Below are 17,362 nucleotides of genomic sequence, written 5' to 3' on the forward strand. Positions count from 1 at the left end.
CCTTTGAGCCCGTATTTCCTCTTGCAGAAATCTACGGTGTGGTTTTACTCACATCTCTGTGGCACATACCCAGGGGCAGTTTGTTGCTGCGCTGCTTGTAATGGCAGGTGGGGCACGGTTCTCCTTAGGGGACGGGCCAAGAAAACAATGGATCGTCCGCGCTACAAGAAACTACGTGCAAAGAATGAGGGAGCTCTTCGGATGCTGACATGCAGGATGTGTTGCTAAGTGAGAAAAGTGAGGCGTCAGACAGTGGGTACGGTCTGTGCAGACACACGTACTTGCTGGCACGTGCATAGAACATCTGGGGAACACACAGGAGTGGAGAGGAGGCTTTGTCTCTCTACCCCTTTATTCCTTTGGAACACTGGACTACGTGAGTATATTATCGTCTAAAGATTGTTCTTCAGCGGCTCTCTTTGAGACCCCATGGACTGTAGCCCCCCAGGCTTCTCTGTCCATGGGATTCTCCAGGCAGGAATACTGGAGTGGGTTGTCATTTCCTTCTCCAGAGGGATATTGCCAGACCTGGAATCGAACCCATGTCTCCTGCACTGGCAGGTGGATTCTTCACCTCTGAACCACCAGGGAAGCCCCTATCTAAAGATAAATACATATTAAAAAAAGAATAAAGCAACAATATAAACACAGTAATAAATGGTAATCCTGTGCTACAATAGGGAAGGGTGGGGACTGGGGACTGTGGTGAACTGGAGAGGAATATCCCTTTAAAGACGCAGGCGTTCTGTTCTAACCGATAGCTGCAGTACAGGAGGAACACAGGCCTGTGTTACCAGATTTTCTGATTCAAGACACACTAGATCCAGATTTTTATGCATATCTCCCTACTTTTTAAAATGTTTCTAAATACTTAAAAAATAACAAAAACAACAACAAATCTATGGTGGTTAAGAATAATCGGCTCAGAGGGCTTGGGACCCCTCTCCTGTATGGTAAAGGACAGACCCTTGGAAGTTACCAAGTCCAGATCCCTAACTTGACCCATTGAAAAAACCAAGGTCCAGAGAGGAGAAAGGACATGCCCAAGACCACACAGCAATCCAAGCCCCAAGCTGGATCCCATTTGGGACGACAGTTGACTTTTGAACGATATGGGGGTTAATTTGAACATAATTTACAGTTGGCCCTCCACGTCCTCGGTTCCTCCACCAAGCGTGGACCCTGGAGTACTATAGCGTTCACTACTGAAAAATATCCATGTATAAGTGGACCCACACGGTTCAAACCTGCGTTGTCCCAGGGTTAAGCATGTTTGCTTTCCCGTGATCCTACTCTCTGCTGACACAGACAGACATGGCATGTGGCAGGCCACGGAGGAAGTGCTGGGGTTGGGGTCCCAGTGCTGGTAAGTGGCCAGAGGAGGCTGCTGGGGAGGAAGGTCGCGCCCGGTGGGTGTCAGCCAGGCAAAGGGAGTGGGTGCCACTGTCAGGGAGGGACCCCAGCCTCCCAGAGGCCTGGGAGGGCACAGAGCGGCCAGAGCAGGCTGGCAGTAAGGGGACACGCTGGAATGGGGACGGCTTTCCCCGCCTGAGAGCTGCCCTGCCACGGCCCGAGGCGGGGTGAACTCGGCGTGTCCCGGAGGATGCCAGCCCCGGGGCCTGGAGCGGGCAGAGGAAAGGGTAGGGGCCAGGGCTGCAGGGAGGGCGTGTCACTCACACTTGCGCAGCTCCAGGCTCTTGGTCGGGCAGGCCAGGTGTTGGCCGGGGGCGTTCTGGGTCCTCTGCAGACAGGCCAGCATGGCTGAGCTGGGGGCCCACAGCGGGGCGTGCTCTGCTGTGGGGTCCCTGTGAAGAGGGGAGAGGAGGTGCTGGTCACATGGGCCGCTCCAGGCCTATCTCCCAGCTCCCCACCCAGCCCGACTCACCCCTGCTCCCAGGGGCTTCCCAGATGCCCCCAGGCGTGCTCTGACCCTCGCCCACTCCATGCTCTCTCAGCAGTTCCCCTCCATGTTCCTTCAGGTGGCGGTGGGCTCCATTCTCTCGTAACCACCTGCCAGCAAATCTGTACCAACCCCCCTCCGTCCTCCTCCCCGCTCCCCACCTTCAGCCTTGAGCTCATGAAGGGCACAGACCTCCCATCTGTAGGGTCATCTCGGGAAGCTACACGGAGGGGAGGGGTGTCTGGGAACTGCCCGTGACACACAGGGTTCCCACTCATTGAAGTGTTGGTCTCCCCGCCACCACCCCAGTCTAGAGACTTCTCACAGTACCCCTGGAAGGGTGAGATATCCAGGGTGGGGTCCCCGCGAGAACCGGGGGTGACCTGTGCTGAGTCTGACCTTGGTCTCAGACTGAGCCCTGAGACCAGGCCCGAAAGGCCACCAGGCCCCCTGAATGAGTCCCCAAGCCCAAACAGAAAAGGCAAGGCCCACCCAGGGCGGCTCAGACGTGGCTCCGGACAGGTCCACGTGGGCTCACTCACCCAGATTCACACAGAAGTGAGCATTTTTAGCTACACAAAACCTCACTTTCCCCGAGAACCTGGAGCCTCTGAGGGGCAAGATGACACGGGCAGGGCCTGCCCTGGATGGATGGGGAGAGGGCGGGATGTTTCCTGCCAGGGAAAGGTGGGCCCAGGTATAGGCTCAACCCCGGACACTGCTGAGGATCACCCAGCCCGGGTGCCCCATCCCCACCCCCACCGCCAAGGCCCGAGCTGCCAAGCGGGGCGGCTGGTTTTAAAAAAGAAGAAAGCGGAGGGGAGGGTGTGTTGAAGGGGAAGAAAGGGAAGTTATTTAATACTAAACAGGTGTCTGGAGCCCTAAATTCTGCCGCTTTCTTCTAATAATGAAGTATTCATGAGGAAAAGCCTTTTTTCACTACTTTCTTAAGATACTAATTTCACAACAAGCTCCTTGTTACCGAGCAATTATTCCAATCTTGTATTTCCCCGAGACGGCTGCAGCCCCCTGTCTGTCCTGGACTCTCGGTAAATGAAAGACAATCACGTCCCCACCTTTCATTATGCTCTATTTTACTTTCAGCAAAGGTACCCTGAAAAAAATGATTTACTCTGAAAGGGACTTTTATTCAGTTTCAAAACCAATTTTCTCCTATTACTGTCTCAGAAAAAAAAAAGAGAGAGGGAGAGAGAGATGGGTGGTGGATGGGGGAGGGTCGGTGGGTCTAATGCCTCCCCTCCCCAACCCCCCAATCGCCAGCCTTAACGCAGCGACGCGATAAAAGCTTCGGTATCCGCTTCCTGGCTTTGATTTCTGGTAATTTTAAAATATGCCATTACAATCAGGCAGAAATTACACAGTTGAAGAAGGGAATGAAGTGGGGTTTACTGCAGGGATGAAAGCCCTTGACTGCGGAAGGAGGTGCCGCTCCCCGGAGACTCGGGACGTGAGCAAGCCGGCAGTAGGCCGCGCTGGGGGCCCTTGGGGACACACCACACTCCTGGGGGCAGCCAGGCCCCCTCGGACACGCCACCCACCGTGCTGGGCGTCCGCACACACCCGGAGGCGCTCACCACATCCATTTTCCTGGCACACCCGGACGCACCCTTGCCCACCCCAAGTGACACGCCCCTCCAGCACCTCTCAGCACACACGGGCCGTCCACGGAAACACACACACCATCGTGTGCCTGCCTGGAAGGTGAGAGGCCTGGGGGCACCCTGGCAGCCCGGCCTCAGGTCCCCACTCTAGCCCAGAGCACCAGCCACCTCTCGCTGCTCTGACACTTAGGGGGACAGAGGGGAGAGGCCAGCCGGGCCCCAGCAAGCCCTCTCTTTTCAAAGACAAAACCCAGAGGGAGACGGTGCCCTCCCCGGGGCCCTCAGCTGCCAGGGGCTGGGTGAGCCTGGCCCCTCTGCACTGGGCTGCACTGCTGCCCGCAGGCTGGCACCGTGCTGGGCAGCGAAGGAGAGAGGTCAGCACCCAGAGGAAACCTGGGCTGCAGGCCCAGAAGCTCCCCCACCTCCGTGCCTGTGTGACCCCCGGGGAGTCCCTGCCCCTCGCTGACCTTGTAAAAGCACCTCTGTGATCCCTCCCAGGTCAGTCTTCTCCAGGTTCCTGGCCCAGCCCAGCCACCCGGGATGGTCCTTCTCACCTCTGGCCAATCGCCAGGTGCCCAGAAGCCCAGCCCCTATCCAGCACACCCCCTTCCTCAGGGGTCAAGCACCCTAGCCTGCTTTTCAGTGGAAAAGGGCAAGCCGGGGGCTGCAGTGCTTATTGGGTGAGGGGTAGGCCGCCTATTCTGGGGCCTCCCCAGCCTCTCTCAGGCTCCCCTGGTGGCTCAGTCAAGAATCTGCCTACAATGTGGGAGACCCGGGTTCGATCCCTGGGTCGGGAAGATCCTCTGGAGAAGGGAACGGCTACCCACTCCAGGATTCTCACCTGGAGAATCTCGTGGACAAAGAAGCCTGGTGGGATACATACAGTTCATGGGGTCACAATGATCAGACACGACTGATCAACTAACACCAGACCCCAGCAAATGCCCTTCCCATGGGGCTCTGGTTTCAGCGTGCTTAGATGTGGACACCCAGGCAGTTCTGGGGTATGTGAGAGACCACGAGGCCCAGCTTGGGGGCCACAGAGGATTCCCCAGGGGAGACGGAGTCCACGGGAAGGCCTCAGCTCAGCTTTCCTGGAGCAGCCGCCTGGCTCAGTCTGTCCCGTGCGCGTGGAGGACCAGCCGTCTGAGCGGCCGGCTGCACGTGGAGAAGAGGGATATCTTCCTGGGCCCCCAGTACCCCAACCCCCTGCCCCTTCTCCCAGGAACCCTGTGCCCTGCTACCGGGGCAGGTGCGGGGTGGAGTCCGGTGAGGGAGGGCAGAGGACAGTCTGGTATCACCCACGTTATCTACTGCTTCCAAGGTGGCTCAGCAGTAAAGAACCGGCCTGCCAAAGGAGGAGACATAGGACGCACGGGTTCAATCCCTGGGTTGGGAAGATCCCCTGGAGAAGGAAACAGCAACCCACTCTAGTATTCTCGCCTGGAGAATCCCATGGACAGAGGAGCCTGACAGGCTATGGTCCATGAGGTCGCAAAGAGTCGCACGTGACTGAAGCGACTGAGCACATACACACATATCATCTGCAAACAAGACAAAACAACCTTCTTACTGGCCCAAAGCTTCTCTGGTGCCAGAAGAGAGCCGGACCCTCTTTACCTGGCCCTCAAGGCCACCATGACCTGCCCCACCACCCTCCGCCATCTCTCCTTGCTCCTCCAGCCCACTGGCCCCCAAACCTTTGCTGGCGCTGGTCTGTCCACTTACGGGACTGCCACCTGATCCCTGTAACTCAGACTCGGGCTCCCCTCCTCTGGGCATCCCCACTCATGACCCTAATCACACAGAGTTGTAACTGCCGATTTTCGTGTCTGTTTCTCTCCGCTGGACTGTTGAGTTTCTCGGGGGCAAGGACCGTGTCTTATTTGTCTCTTTCTCCCCAAAGCCTGGCAGAGAGCAATCGCTTAATAAAGAGGTGTTGAATGATGGGCCAAATCCATGAATTTAGTTACTGTCAGATGAAGTGATGTGGGGCCCAGAGAAGCCAAGTGTCCTGCAAAAGGTCACACAGCAAACTGGAGAGAGGACTGGAGCAGGTGCTTAAGACAGTCATGATCTTTCAGTGACCTCCCACACCCCCTCTCTGCTTGGCATCAACCCGCCTGCAGAAAGCCAGCTGCCCAGAGCCCCCACCCCGACTCATGACTACTCCCTCAGCAGGGACCATCCTGGGAGAGCTGCTCGTTTTGAAACCCTATCTGCAAATCAGGCTGTTTAGAAGCCCAAGGTCTTTTGTGACTTTAATAATATAAAAGTGGGGGGTGGGGAGGGGGGAACGTCTCAAGCCTCAATGATTAGACTGATTTGGCTACCGTCCCTGACTCGGGGGCTGATAAGATGCCTTATCTCGGAGGCACCCCTAGGAAAAGGTCCCCTCCACCAGATAATGCCCCCAGCTGTCGATATGCCCTTTCATAGCTGAGGATTTAGATAAAGGAAATGTGACAGGGGAGGGGAAAGAAAGGAAGGAACTTCCTGAGTCCAAGGAGGAATTGAGTCTGCTGCTCGCCTTGGCAGAACAATGCACAGCAGACGGATGTCTAAAGGCTGCCTTTATATTTATTAGAAGAACAGGGAACTGGGGCCTTTGGCCCTGCCCGCCTTTTGTCATCCCTTCCAGCCTGTCTGGCTGCAGGGGGTGTTGGGGAGCCACCCCTCCCCATGCTGCCAGTGGGAACAGGGAGCTTGAAACTAACAATACCCAGCTGGTGCTAATAATAGCAGCGTGCATCGAGGAGCGCTCCCTCTGGGCCACGCCCCACACCCATCCAGTCTGTTACACCTCAGCCCGTCCTCCTCCGAGCAGCCTCCCTGGTGGCTTCTATCTCTAGGCCCATTTCACAGATGAGGAACCGGTCACAGAGAGGGGATGTCATGTGCCCACGGTCACACAGCTTTCAGGGGGCACAGCCTGAGGGCATCAACCCCAGCCAGGGCCTGCCGCCTCGGGCCTCCAGCCTTGGCTCCATGCTGGGGGCTGGGGCCGCCTCCCATCTCGCAGGCAGCTGGGCAGGAAGGAGCAGAAGCAAGGTCGTGCTTCTCCCCAGTCTCTGGCTCCTCTCCAGGAGGCTCTAGGATCACAGAAAGAGAGACGAAAGGCAGGGGAGGAGGAAGAGAGGGTCCCCAGGAGGCCACTGATTCATCCCATGCACATTCACAGAGGACAATCTGGGAGGGCCATGTGGGCAGAGCAATCCTGAGATGGCTAGAGCAAGGCCCTGCCTCCAGGACGGAACTATTCTGAGGTGGCCGTCGTTTACCCAGCCATTCATTCACTCATTCAGGCAGCAAACACTCCTGGAGCATCTTTTGGGGACCAGCCCTGTGCCATGTGCTGGGAGGATGGAAATCTGTGAGGACATCCTGCCAAGACAGAATATCCAACCAGACTGCATGCTCCCAAGGCCGGCCTGCTTGAAGTGGAATTGTCTGGCCTCTCCCCTCGGCCTCTGATATCTCCCTAAAGAGCCAGTGGGCAGAACTCTCCTCCAGGCATCCTGTAGGTCAGAGTCTGCCTTCGCCATGCCAGCTGGGGTGGCCCTGAGCAGGTGGGAGGCAGGGACACACCTCCACAGCAGGAGGCGGCTGTGACCCTGTGAAGGCCGCTCCCAGCCTTCCCTCCTCCCGGGAGCTGCCCCTTCTGGCCTCTGTGGCTCCACTCAAGGCCAAAGATGGGTTGTGGCTGAGAAGAGGTCATGCCAGGCCGTCCTGGCGTCCAGTGGGACTAGGAGTTTAGAGTAAAGGGCCAGCCCCGGAGGCCTTAGGATGGCACCTGCCAGGCAGGGGCCAAGCCCCAGGGTTCTGACTGGCTGAGTGACCTTGAAGTCACAACCCTTCTCTGAGTCTCAGTTTCCCTCGTGGGATCCTGATGGGGAGTGGCCCAGACGATCGGAGGAGGCGATATTACTGTGTGGTTTTCCAACACAATCCAGGACACTAGCTGTGTGCAAGACACAGGGCTCAGTCCACACCCAGCGGGGTTTAAATGCAGTCGAGAGGAGCCCAGACAGGAGGCTGATAAAACCCATGCTGTTAAGTGCCGAGTGGACAGTTGGGACTCCAAGTTCGCCAACAACAGGTGAAGGCGATGCCTGCTATTCCCCAGGCCTCATGACCTTCACTCAGCGCGGGCTGCAGTGCCCCCGCCCACCTCCCCCCTAACCCCGCAATTCTCACCTCCAACCCCTGCACTGCACTTGAAGCCTCACTCTCCTTCACCCTTTCTCTGCCCCCAGCCCAGCCCCACCTGCCAGGAAGAATTTGAAGTTGAGGCAGGAGGACCAGGATCTGGGAGGGGCAATGAGCACTGGACTTCGAGCCATGGAGAGCTGGGTTGGAGCCTGACTGTGTGGCCTGAGTGGCTCCCTTCTCTGGATGGGTTCCTACCACCACGAGCCGAGCCGGGCCGGGCCAGCACAAGGCCTCAGAAAGCTCAAGGCCCCCCTGTACTGGAAGGGGCAGGATCTGCCTGACCTTGACCAGGACAGAAGGGTGGAGGGACCCTCACCCAAGAGTGCCGCAAGGGTGCACGGCCCCTCCCCTACGACAGGCGGGTCCACTGTCTGTCTGTCTTTTGCTTCCCTGTCTCTCTGTCGCTTGTTCTCTCTGCCCCTCTCTCCTGGCGCTTCTCTTCTTCCTTGCTGTCTCCTTTCTCACTCCTTTCCTGACCCCACTCTCCCCTGCCCCTTCCCCATCCAACCCCCCCAACTCTCTCTGCAAGGCAGCCAGAGTACTAGCCCACCCCACCCCCTCCTACCGCTCCCTCCCCCATTCCCGTTCCAAGCCCCAAGCCCGAGGCCTTCCAGGGGACCCTGTTAATAATTAAATGTTAATCTAAAAAGCAATTTGAGCTGTGGCTAGGCAGATCTGGTTAGAGATTACATTAGCATGGAGGAGGCGAGGGTAATTTTCTTTAACCCCTCTCCTGATCTCTCAAGCCCAGGAATCTTCAAGTCACACTGGCACTGCTGATTAAACGGGAGCAGGGCTTGGCTGTGGATAAGAGGCCTGTGAAAAGTGATTATTTCCCACTGCTGTTTGGGCTGCAGCAGAACCAGAAAGGGGATTTTCACTCTTTTTAAGGTTGGGGGAGGAGGAGGGCTCTGGCCCCTTCAAGAGGAGGCCTCATCCATGGCCAGGATTACCACTACATCCATCCCTGCCCCCACACAGGCCAGAGGTCTCTCTAAAATGCTAATCTGGCCACAGAACATGACCTGGCTCCCTCTGTTCCCAGGACAGAGATGCTAGCCTCCTGCTTAGGGGTTGGCACCCCTCCATTTCGTCCCCACAGTTCTTAGCACCTTGTCTGGGTCCCACCCTGGGTGGCAGGGCACTGGAGCCACTGATGCTGGTGGCTCAGGGCTGCAGGGGATACCAAAGAGAGAATCGCCGATCAAAAATTCGGGTTGGTGGACAGCAGAGTCCAGAGGCGGGCATCCCTCAAGACGTGCCTCTCACCTCCACACCTGCAGGCCTTAGCCCATGCCATCCCTTCTGCTTGAAGCCCTTGAAGTTCTACTTGGCGTTCAACTGAAGCCCAGGTTGCTCAAAGGCTTTTCAGAGACATAAAGATACCCCATAAATATTTGATGAATAATTGGAGTGTCCTAAGTGGCTGTCCCTGATCCCTGCTCCATGGGTGTACGGAGCCTGCACACAGCAGGCCCTCAGGAAACCGTCTCATTAAAGAAAGATGGGCTGGCCCACGGAGCTGGGGCTAGGCAGGGCTCAGGAAGTAGCCAAACGGGACACAGAGCTAAGAACTGCGGTGGGCTGCTGGCCCTTCAGCACCACGGCCAGCTCCCAAGGCAAACACCTGGGAGAAAGGGCCGGGGCGGAGCCTGGGAGCCTAAGGTCAGTTGCCAAGGGAGCTACCGTGCCTTAACTGGCCCAGGGAACACTCCAACCTCTACAGATGATGACTTGACAAATTCAGCACCTACTATGTGCCAGGTCTTGGGCTAGATGCTGAGGCAGATGCCAGAAGACGGGTGTGTGCATCAGAAGGGCAATTATGAGGCAAGGAGGCAAGCATACCCTTGATGGAGCCAACCTACCTGGCCTGGGGGGTAAGGCCAGGGACAAGGGACAGCCCCACTCCCTCATAAGGAGGGTGACCATATTGTGTCCCAGGTTTCAGAGCCAGATGCCTGGGCTTTGTTCCTTAACCAAATCCCAGGTTTATCTATTATAAGCCTTTGGTTGCTCAGTTGTGTCCAACTCTTTGTGACCCCATGGACTGCAGCACGCCAGGCCTCCCTGTCCATCACCAACTCCTGGAGCTTGCTCAAACTCATGTCCATCTAATCGGTGATGCCATCCAACCATCTCATCCTCCGTCGTCCCCTTCTCCTCCTGCCTTCAATCTTTCCCAGCATCAGGGTCTTTTCCAAGGAGTCAGTTCTTCACATCTGTTAAGTCTAGCCTTGGGCAAATGCCTCCATCTCTCTGGGCCTCAGTTCAGTTCAGTACAGTCGTTCAGTCGTGTCCGACTCTTTGCCACCCCATGGACTGCAGCACATCAGGCCTCCCTGTCCATCACCAACTCCTGGAGTTTACTCAAACTCATTTCCATTGAGTCAGTGATGTCATCCAACCATCTCATCCTCTGTTGTCCCCTTCTCCTCCTGCCCCCAATCCCTCCCAGCATCAGGGTCTTTTCAAATAAGTCAGTTCTTTGCATCAGGTGGCCAAAGTACTGGAGCCTCAGTTACCTTGACTGAAAAAGGGGTTAACCCCTTACCATGGCTTAGTACAAATAAAGTGCTAGGGTCATAGTAGTAACTCCCTAAGTGGTAGCTGTTGCTAGTATCATTTGTGATTATTATCAGCAGGTAAGTAAGAAAGGGCCAAGTGAAGGCTAGGAGAGGAGGTCCCAAGTGGAGAATCACACAGGCAAGCGTATGGAGACTCGAGAGAACTGGCGAGTACAGAAAACCTGAAGCAGCTTTGGGTTGCTGGGAAGACCAAGAGCATCCCACCTGTGCCCAGCCAGGCAGGTCACCAGGACAGAGGGGATGGGGCAGGTCCCCCAGACCTCAAGGTGGGAGAGCCGTTTTCTGTGGACAGGTGCTGGGTCAGGGCAGGGAGAAGCTGAGAGCGGGTGCTGGTGCATGGGTAGTGGCAGTTTCACAAAAGCTTGAGAGTCGCGCACCCACCCCCCACCCCCACTCGATGGGCTGGGCTCTCACGGCCACTGGCCACAAGCCTGGCTGGTCTTCTCCCAGAGCCCCCACCACAGTAAGTGAAGGGCGGTGCTCATTCTCACGCAAATGAGCCTCCAGGAAACCTGAGCAGGGAGAACAAAGACCCCAAACCTCAGAAGTCCCTACCCAACTTTTCTGAGACACTCTTCTCTGACAGCCAGATCCCAAGTCGGGGAAGTCAGAGGCAGGGTCTGATCCTACAAGTCATTTGTTCCTCTCCTAGCTCTGGCCTTGGCCCTTTAAAGGCAAATGGCAGATGCCTTCCGACAAAGGGGTGGGGTGGGGGGGCGTCTGCAGCCTGGAATCAATACCCAATGTCATTAGCACTATGATGCTATCATGGGGGCTGGGGGAACCCAGTAGAAAGGCCCCAACCCAGTATTTTGGGGGGTGGAGCTCACAGAACCTTCCGGGAGGAGCAACAGGTTACCAGATGACTCTAGGGATAACGGGTCTGGAAGGAGGAAGACCCAGTGCAGAGCCAAGATGGGCTGGGTGCGCCCCGCCGTCCTCCCCTTGCTCCAGGGCCCTGCATCCATAGTTCAGGGTTAACCCAGCAACAGGGAAGGAGAAAATCTAATACTCCGAGCAGTAATAGGAGCTTTTTTTTATTTTTAGTGTTCCCTATGGGCTCAGCACTTTACAGACATCACCTCATTTAGCCCACCCCAGGCTCGGGAGCAGGAGGGAGCCGACTATGTTGGTGCGTGGTCTGGGTACCCATGAGGGTAAGCGGCCCGAGGAAGGGGAGGGGCTGGAAGAGGTGGGCCTGGGTCGGGGCCCCCCCACCCCCCCGGCAGGAAGGGCCAGGAGTGCTTAGGGGAGAAGAGCCTAGAAAGGGTGGGGCAGAGCGGCTGGTAGGGAATCAAACGTGGCCGGTGAGGGCTAGTCTTTAAGCCAAGGATCAACAGATGCTTCTGGGGGTCAGGCTGGGGCAGAGGTGAGTACCACCATCCAGAGAGGGGTGGGGAAACAGGACAGGGCACTCGGGCACAGATGTAAATGTATTAGCCCGAGTGGCAAATCCCACCCCTACATGGGCCAGGTCTCCCATTGCGGCCTCGCTGTGAGGGAGGCTGGGCATGCAGTGTTCCCAAGCCCTGCCCGGGTCGGGGAGCTCCCTCCGTGTCCTCTGGCCACAGGGCGCCTGGATTTTCATGCTGGGGTGCAGGAGCCAGACCCCCTGGGTTCCAGCCCCAGCTCTGCCACAGTGGCCCCCCCCCCACCCCTTGGGGACTCTGATTTTTCTTCTTTGTGCTTCTCCTTTATTCATAATTTTTCTATGGTAAATAGGCCATCATTTCTGTTTTTTTTTTAATAACTTTTCAGGGACTTCCCTGGTGATCCAGTGGCTAAGACCCTGTGCTCCCAATGCAGGAGGCCCGGGTCCAATCCTGGTCAGGGAACTAGATCCCACATGCCACAACTAAGACCTGGCACAGCCAGATAAATTTTTTAAAAAACAGGAAAAATTTCGAAAGGGATTTCAACCACTGACCACCTGGAGACAAAGCTGGGGTGTTCTGTAAACTCACAGACTCGACAGGGAGCAGCTGCTCAGGGAGGCAGTGGCCATAGAGGGTAGAGGTGGCGGGGCGGGGGAGAGGCAGGAGGAGAGAAAGGCCCGGAAGCTTTGAAATCCAGGAGTGGAGGGATGGACGGACGGACATAGTAAACTTTAGCCTAGGGAAGCAGAGAAGCATATCTGGCCCAGCCAACCTCCCAGGGGTCCTGTCAACGACTCTTCTGTAAGGAGCCACCCTGGTGTCCGTGGTAAAAGAATCGGCCTGGCAACGGAGGAGACCCAGGTTCGATCCCTGATTCGGGAAGATCCCACGTGCCGCGGAGCGGCTAAGCCAGGGAGCCACAGCCACTGAAGCCCACGCACCCTACAGCCTGTGCTCTGCCACAGGAGGCGCCACCACGATGAGAAGCCTGCCCACGGCAAACAGAGACAAGCCCACGCAGCGATGAAGACCCAGTGCAGACGAAAGTGAATAAATAAAATTATGAACAAAAACAAACAGAAAGAAGCTCCTCTCCCACCATGTGGCCCATGACCTCCAGGCCTCCCCTCAGGCCACGCCACGCCCTGCAGGGGCCAGGCTGAGCTTCCCACGGACATCACCGCCTTTTCCACTCAGAACTCCCCCACTGGCCTCGAGTCATCTTTGACAGTCCTCTGAGGCCCTGCGGGAACCCCTTCCCCACTCCTCAGCCACTGGCCCTCTCTGCTGGCTCACCTGTTCCTCTAAGAGGCCAGCCTGGGTCTCACCCAGGACCTTTGCAATCCCCATTTTGTTTCTACGTAAATACTCTAGAGCAGTGGTCCCCAACCTTTCTGGGACCAGGGTCCGGTTTCTTGGGAGAATTTTTCCAAGGACTGTGGGGGTGGGGGATGGTTTGGGGGTGATTCGAGCACATCACGTTATTGTGCACTTGATTTCGAAGCTAATGCTGCTGCTGATCTGACAGGGGTACCGATCCATGGCCTGGAGGCTGGGGACCCTGTTCCAGACCCAAGGCTCTCCAAGAGAAATATAATGTCATTATAAACTGTCTAGTACCCACAGGGGGAATTATGTTCAATAATATATTGTCTTTAATCCAATATATCCAAAACAGTATCACTTCAACATATAATCAATATTCAAAACTGACTCATGAGATATTTTGTGTTTTTTTGGTAACATGTCTTTGAAGTCTGGGGGAAGATTTCACATGTAGAATTCAGCTGGGGTGGCACTCGCTGGACCAGCTCCAACCCCTCATTCACGCCTCAACTCAAATGTCACCTCCTCCAAGAGGCCCTCCTTGACCACTCCGCCTAAGCAGGCAACCCTCTGGCCCCACCACTATCCTGTCGCCGCTTTACTGCCATGGCCACTTTGAAATGACCTTATTGATGAACACTTTAACATCTGTTTCCCTCCTGGTGCACAGGCTCTGCTGGGTTTGTACACGGGGGCACACAGTAGGTGCTCAGGGTAAGCAGGTGGCAGGGGAGGGGGGTCAGCCTGGGGCCCTCGTCCCCCTACCTCATTTCAAATCTGACCCTCAGTGATGAGAGGCAGAGGCTTGTGTGTGTACGCACACGTTGTGTGTGTGTGTGGGGACATGAACACACACACACACACATATACGTAAAGACCCTCCCTGCCTCCCCCAGCTTCTGAAAAGCAGGCCCAGAAGATGGGCCTCCTTTCAAAATCAGCCCGGCGCAGAAAAACGGCTGTGACAGCACAAAGCCGAGATTGAATCAGCGACGGGGCCGATTGCCTGGTGACGGTTACAAATGATCTGATGTGGAAAAGACGGGATCAGATGTGTGCAGAACAACGGCTGCTCCGAGCTCCCCCAGCACCAGACAATGGGCTGCTGGGCGGGCGGGCGGCTCCAGGAGCCGGGGGCCGGAATGTGCCGATCAGTGCGGGACCCAGGACCGTCAAGACCGAGTCCGCTCACCCGCTCCCGTGAGCCCAGCTGGACTGGGACGGCCATTCACGCCATGCAAAGTCAGGCCCTCCCCGTGGGCCTTACACCCCGGTATGAGACCAAGTCCCCAGCTCTGGGCAGCTGGGTGACAGTCAAGTTTCTCTTCATCAGACTCATTTCCAAATGTCAAAATGACTAAAAGAGCGATGTTACTTCCGTTGTGGGGGAGGAAAAAGCCTTCTCCCCACTTCTTGAACCCCACTTGCTCTGGGCTTCTGCTCTCAGGGTCAAGGGCTATGCCCCCTGCCACATACAGCCACAGAACCAGCTTCCACCGTCCCCCAAGGGGTGGGGAAGAGGTCTGAATCTCCAAATGTGCGATTCCCTGGCTCTCACCCACCTTGTAATGAATGTCACCCCACCTTGACCATCTCCACAGCCCCCTGTGAGGAAGCTGGGTCCAGAGAGACTGCGTGGCTTGCCCAGAGGTGCACAGCAGGGAGGTGGCCAAGCCTGGGGACTCATACACCCATTTCTAGTCCACTGTGAGGCCAGGCACATAGCAGATGGTCAACAAGTCCGCACTGAACAGACAGACCATACTCTGCAGCCCTTCTTTCCTGACCACTCCTTGCAGACCCAGGGCTCGCAGCTCCCCCAGCTCCTCTCCAGTCGTCTGCTCTGGCCCTGGGAGTCTCCCCCACCAACATTTCACTGCAGAGTTGACCACATCCATCCAACAGACCACTCCACACATCTGGAATACCCAGGCCCCCACAGAACCAAGCCGGTGTTCGTCAGCGCAGGTGGGTGAGCAGAGAATCGGCTGGAGGCCACGCCGGCCTTGTCCCAAGGACGAGATGCAAGGGCTGGGAAGGCTCTGGATGGAGGGGAGGGCTGCTTTCTCCAGCAGCAACGATGCACTGGAGCCACGTCCCATCCTGAGAGGTGCGGGCGCAGCCATGCCTCCCATTCTCCCAGGGTGACAAAGGACGAGGGTTCCTCCGAGGCCACACAGCAGGGTTGGGGCGTGAAGCCTGGTGATGGGGTTGTGCCAAGGGAGGGCTGGTTGGGCACCAGCCATCCCCGGGGTGGGCACTAGGTCACTGCCCCCCTGGAGGGGGCACCCAGGCCCTGAGTGGTGGGCGTGACTGTAGGCTGAAGCTGATGCCAGAGGGGCCATCCTGAGGCCAATGGAGTTAACCCTCTAGCACCAGCAACACCAAGACAGTGCCCTGCTGGTCCCCACTGTCCAGACCTGCAAGGCATGTCCCCCTTAAGCTCCAGACCAGCAGCATCCAGGAGGGACCGAGCAGCACACGTCTAAAGCACGATCCAGAACTGTTCCCTTTGAACCCCAGCTCTGCCGCTTACCAGGAGGGCTCTCTTAAGTCTCATGGAGTCCCTTGGGGTCTGTTTCTCCATCTGTAAAATGGGGCTAGAAACCGCCCCTTCCGCATCGCATCGTGGTGAGGACCAAGTTGCGTGATATGTGCATCATCAGTGTAGTCACTCACTCAGGGGCAGGGGCAACTCTGCTGCCCGCTCAGCAACTTCAAATCTACCACCCATGGGGAGTCTACCATGTGGCAATGTCCACTCCAGCTCTCAGAGTCATGGGCCAGAGACGACTGCAAGGGGCTTGCAGAGGGGAAGGGGTCTGTCCGCGGTCTTGCAGGGCAGGGGGAGGGGGCTGGGAGACATCCACAGCCCTGGTCTGGGGACCCCTGGGCTCCAAGATCTTAAACTCCAAGCCCTTCCAGCACTGTTTCTCCATCAGCTCCCACAGACAAGTGCTCAGTGAGCGCAGTTCAGGGGTGAGGGAACTAAATCTCCCACTGACTGAAACTGCCTGAGCACTGGCGGTGCGCCAGGCTGCAGGGACCCTGAGAAGAATCAGAAACAGCAGCAGCAATCGGGCACGTGCCCAGCAACCCCATCCCCGGATCAGACAGAGCCTCGAGGGAACCCAGACAAGCAGGGTGGTTTCCCGGGATGAGCAGCTTCCTGGAAAAAAGGGCTCTGAGCACCCTTGATTGTGGGCTCTGGGGAGTGCAGTGCCTGGCTCGGAGCCCAGAGGCACCCAACTCGGGGCTCCTCTCAAGAGCTAGCTGAATGGTGTGGGGCCAGGAGGGGACCCCACCCCATGGGCAGATACCGGAGGTAGGACTCTGCAGGCATTCACACACTGAATCTCCTCACCTCCCAGAGGAAGGGACTATTATCATCCCAATCTTCCAGGAGAAGAGGCAACAGAGTGGAAAAGCCCCCTGGCCAAAGCCATCCAGCAAGAGACTGATGGATCAGGGATTTGAACTCACATCCATTTGGCTCTGCCATCCTGACCAGCACACCCACAGCCCTTGGCATGAGAGCGCACACAGGGGAAAATGCACACAGGTTGGAGGGGTGGGAGGGTGGGGCTTAAAGGCCAGCAGGCGAAGGCGTCTGACACGTGACCCGCAGACCAGAGGGAGCCGCGGAGGTGTGGTGGTTATGGCAAGGGCGCCACAGCTGACGGATCTAGGTCCAAACCCCAGCTCTTCCACTCACCAGCTGTACAGCCTTGGGCATGTCAGCTAACCTCTCTGTGCTTCAGTTTCCCCATGTGAAGAACGAGCTTCAAGTTCCATGAGGCTGAATTTTTGCATACACTGAATTTCATGTGTTTATTAAATTGGGGGAAAAAAAAAGTAAAGACAGCGGAAGCTGGTGGACTTAGTGCCCAGCCAGGTTTGGGGACAATCAAGTTGCCGGGCCAAGGGCACACGCTGGCCCCAGACAGTGGGCCCAGCCTGGCCCAGTTCAGCCCGGCCAGGTGGGTGCCAGGCCTGGGGAGGGGCGGCGTCTCCCAGCCTCGCTGGGGCACGCGCCAGCATGTGTGTGCACGGCTGTGTGTGTTGCTGCAGCAGCTTCTATGCAAACATGTTAATTTGTTTTCATTTTGTGTTTTTTTTCTCTCGCAGGATAATTGGGTGAGTTTGAAGTCTTGGCGAGGCTGCTGATTATAGCTATTTGGGTGGTGCCCTCGTGGGGCTGAGGCCCTGCCTCCGGTGGTGAAGGCGGCGGCTGGGGGTGCCATCAGGGGTGCATGGAGCTGCCGCTGGGTTCTGGGGGGCTCTTGCTGGGCAGGGGTGTGGATAGGGAGGGCGGGACACCCCAGGACCCCCATCGTC

General features: G+C 56.9%; 1 protein-coding gene across 2 annotated transcripts in view; it reads right to left on the minus strand.

Moving 5' to 3' along the window:
- The window catches only part of FAM222A (family with sequence similarity 222 member A), a 59,067-nt gene that overhangs the window by 27,026 nt on the left and 14,679 nt on the right, over nt 1–17,362 (minus strand). Inside the window, exons 1-2 of one of the 2 annotated variants that reach the window (XM_061385096.1) lie at nt 1,678–1,768; nt 2–224 (exon numbers count right to left, since the gene is read on the minus strand). Coding sequence is in view for 1 of the 2 variants with exons in the window: in XM_061385095.1 (XP_061241079.1) it covers nt 1,678–1,759 (82 nt within the window). In the remaining variant the exon portion in view is untranslated. Of the gene's footprint in view, nt 1; nt 225–1,677; nt 1,806–17,362 lie in introns of those variants that run through there. The other variant, XM_061385095.1, reaches the window with a different exon arrangement.

This window comes from Bos javanicus, chromosome 17 (assembly GCF_032452875.1).
Source record: "Bos javanicus breed banteng chromosome 17, ARS-OSU_banteng_1.0, whole genome shotgun sequence".
Lineage (NCBI taxonomy): Eukaryota > Metazoa > Chordata > Mammalia > Artiodactyla > Bovidae > Bos > Bos javanicus.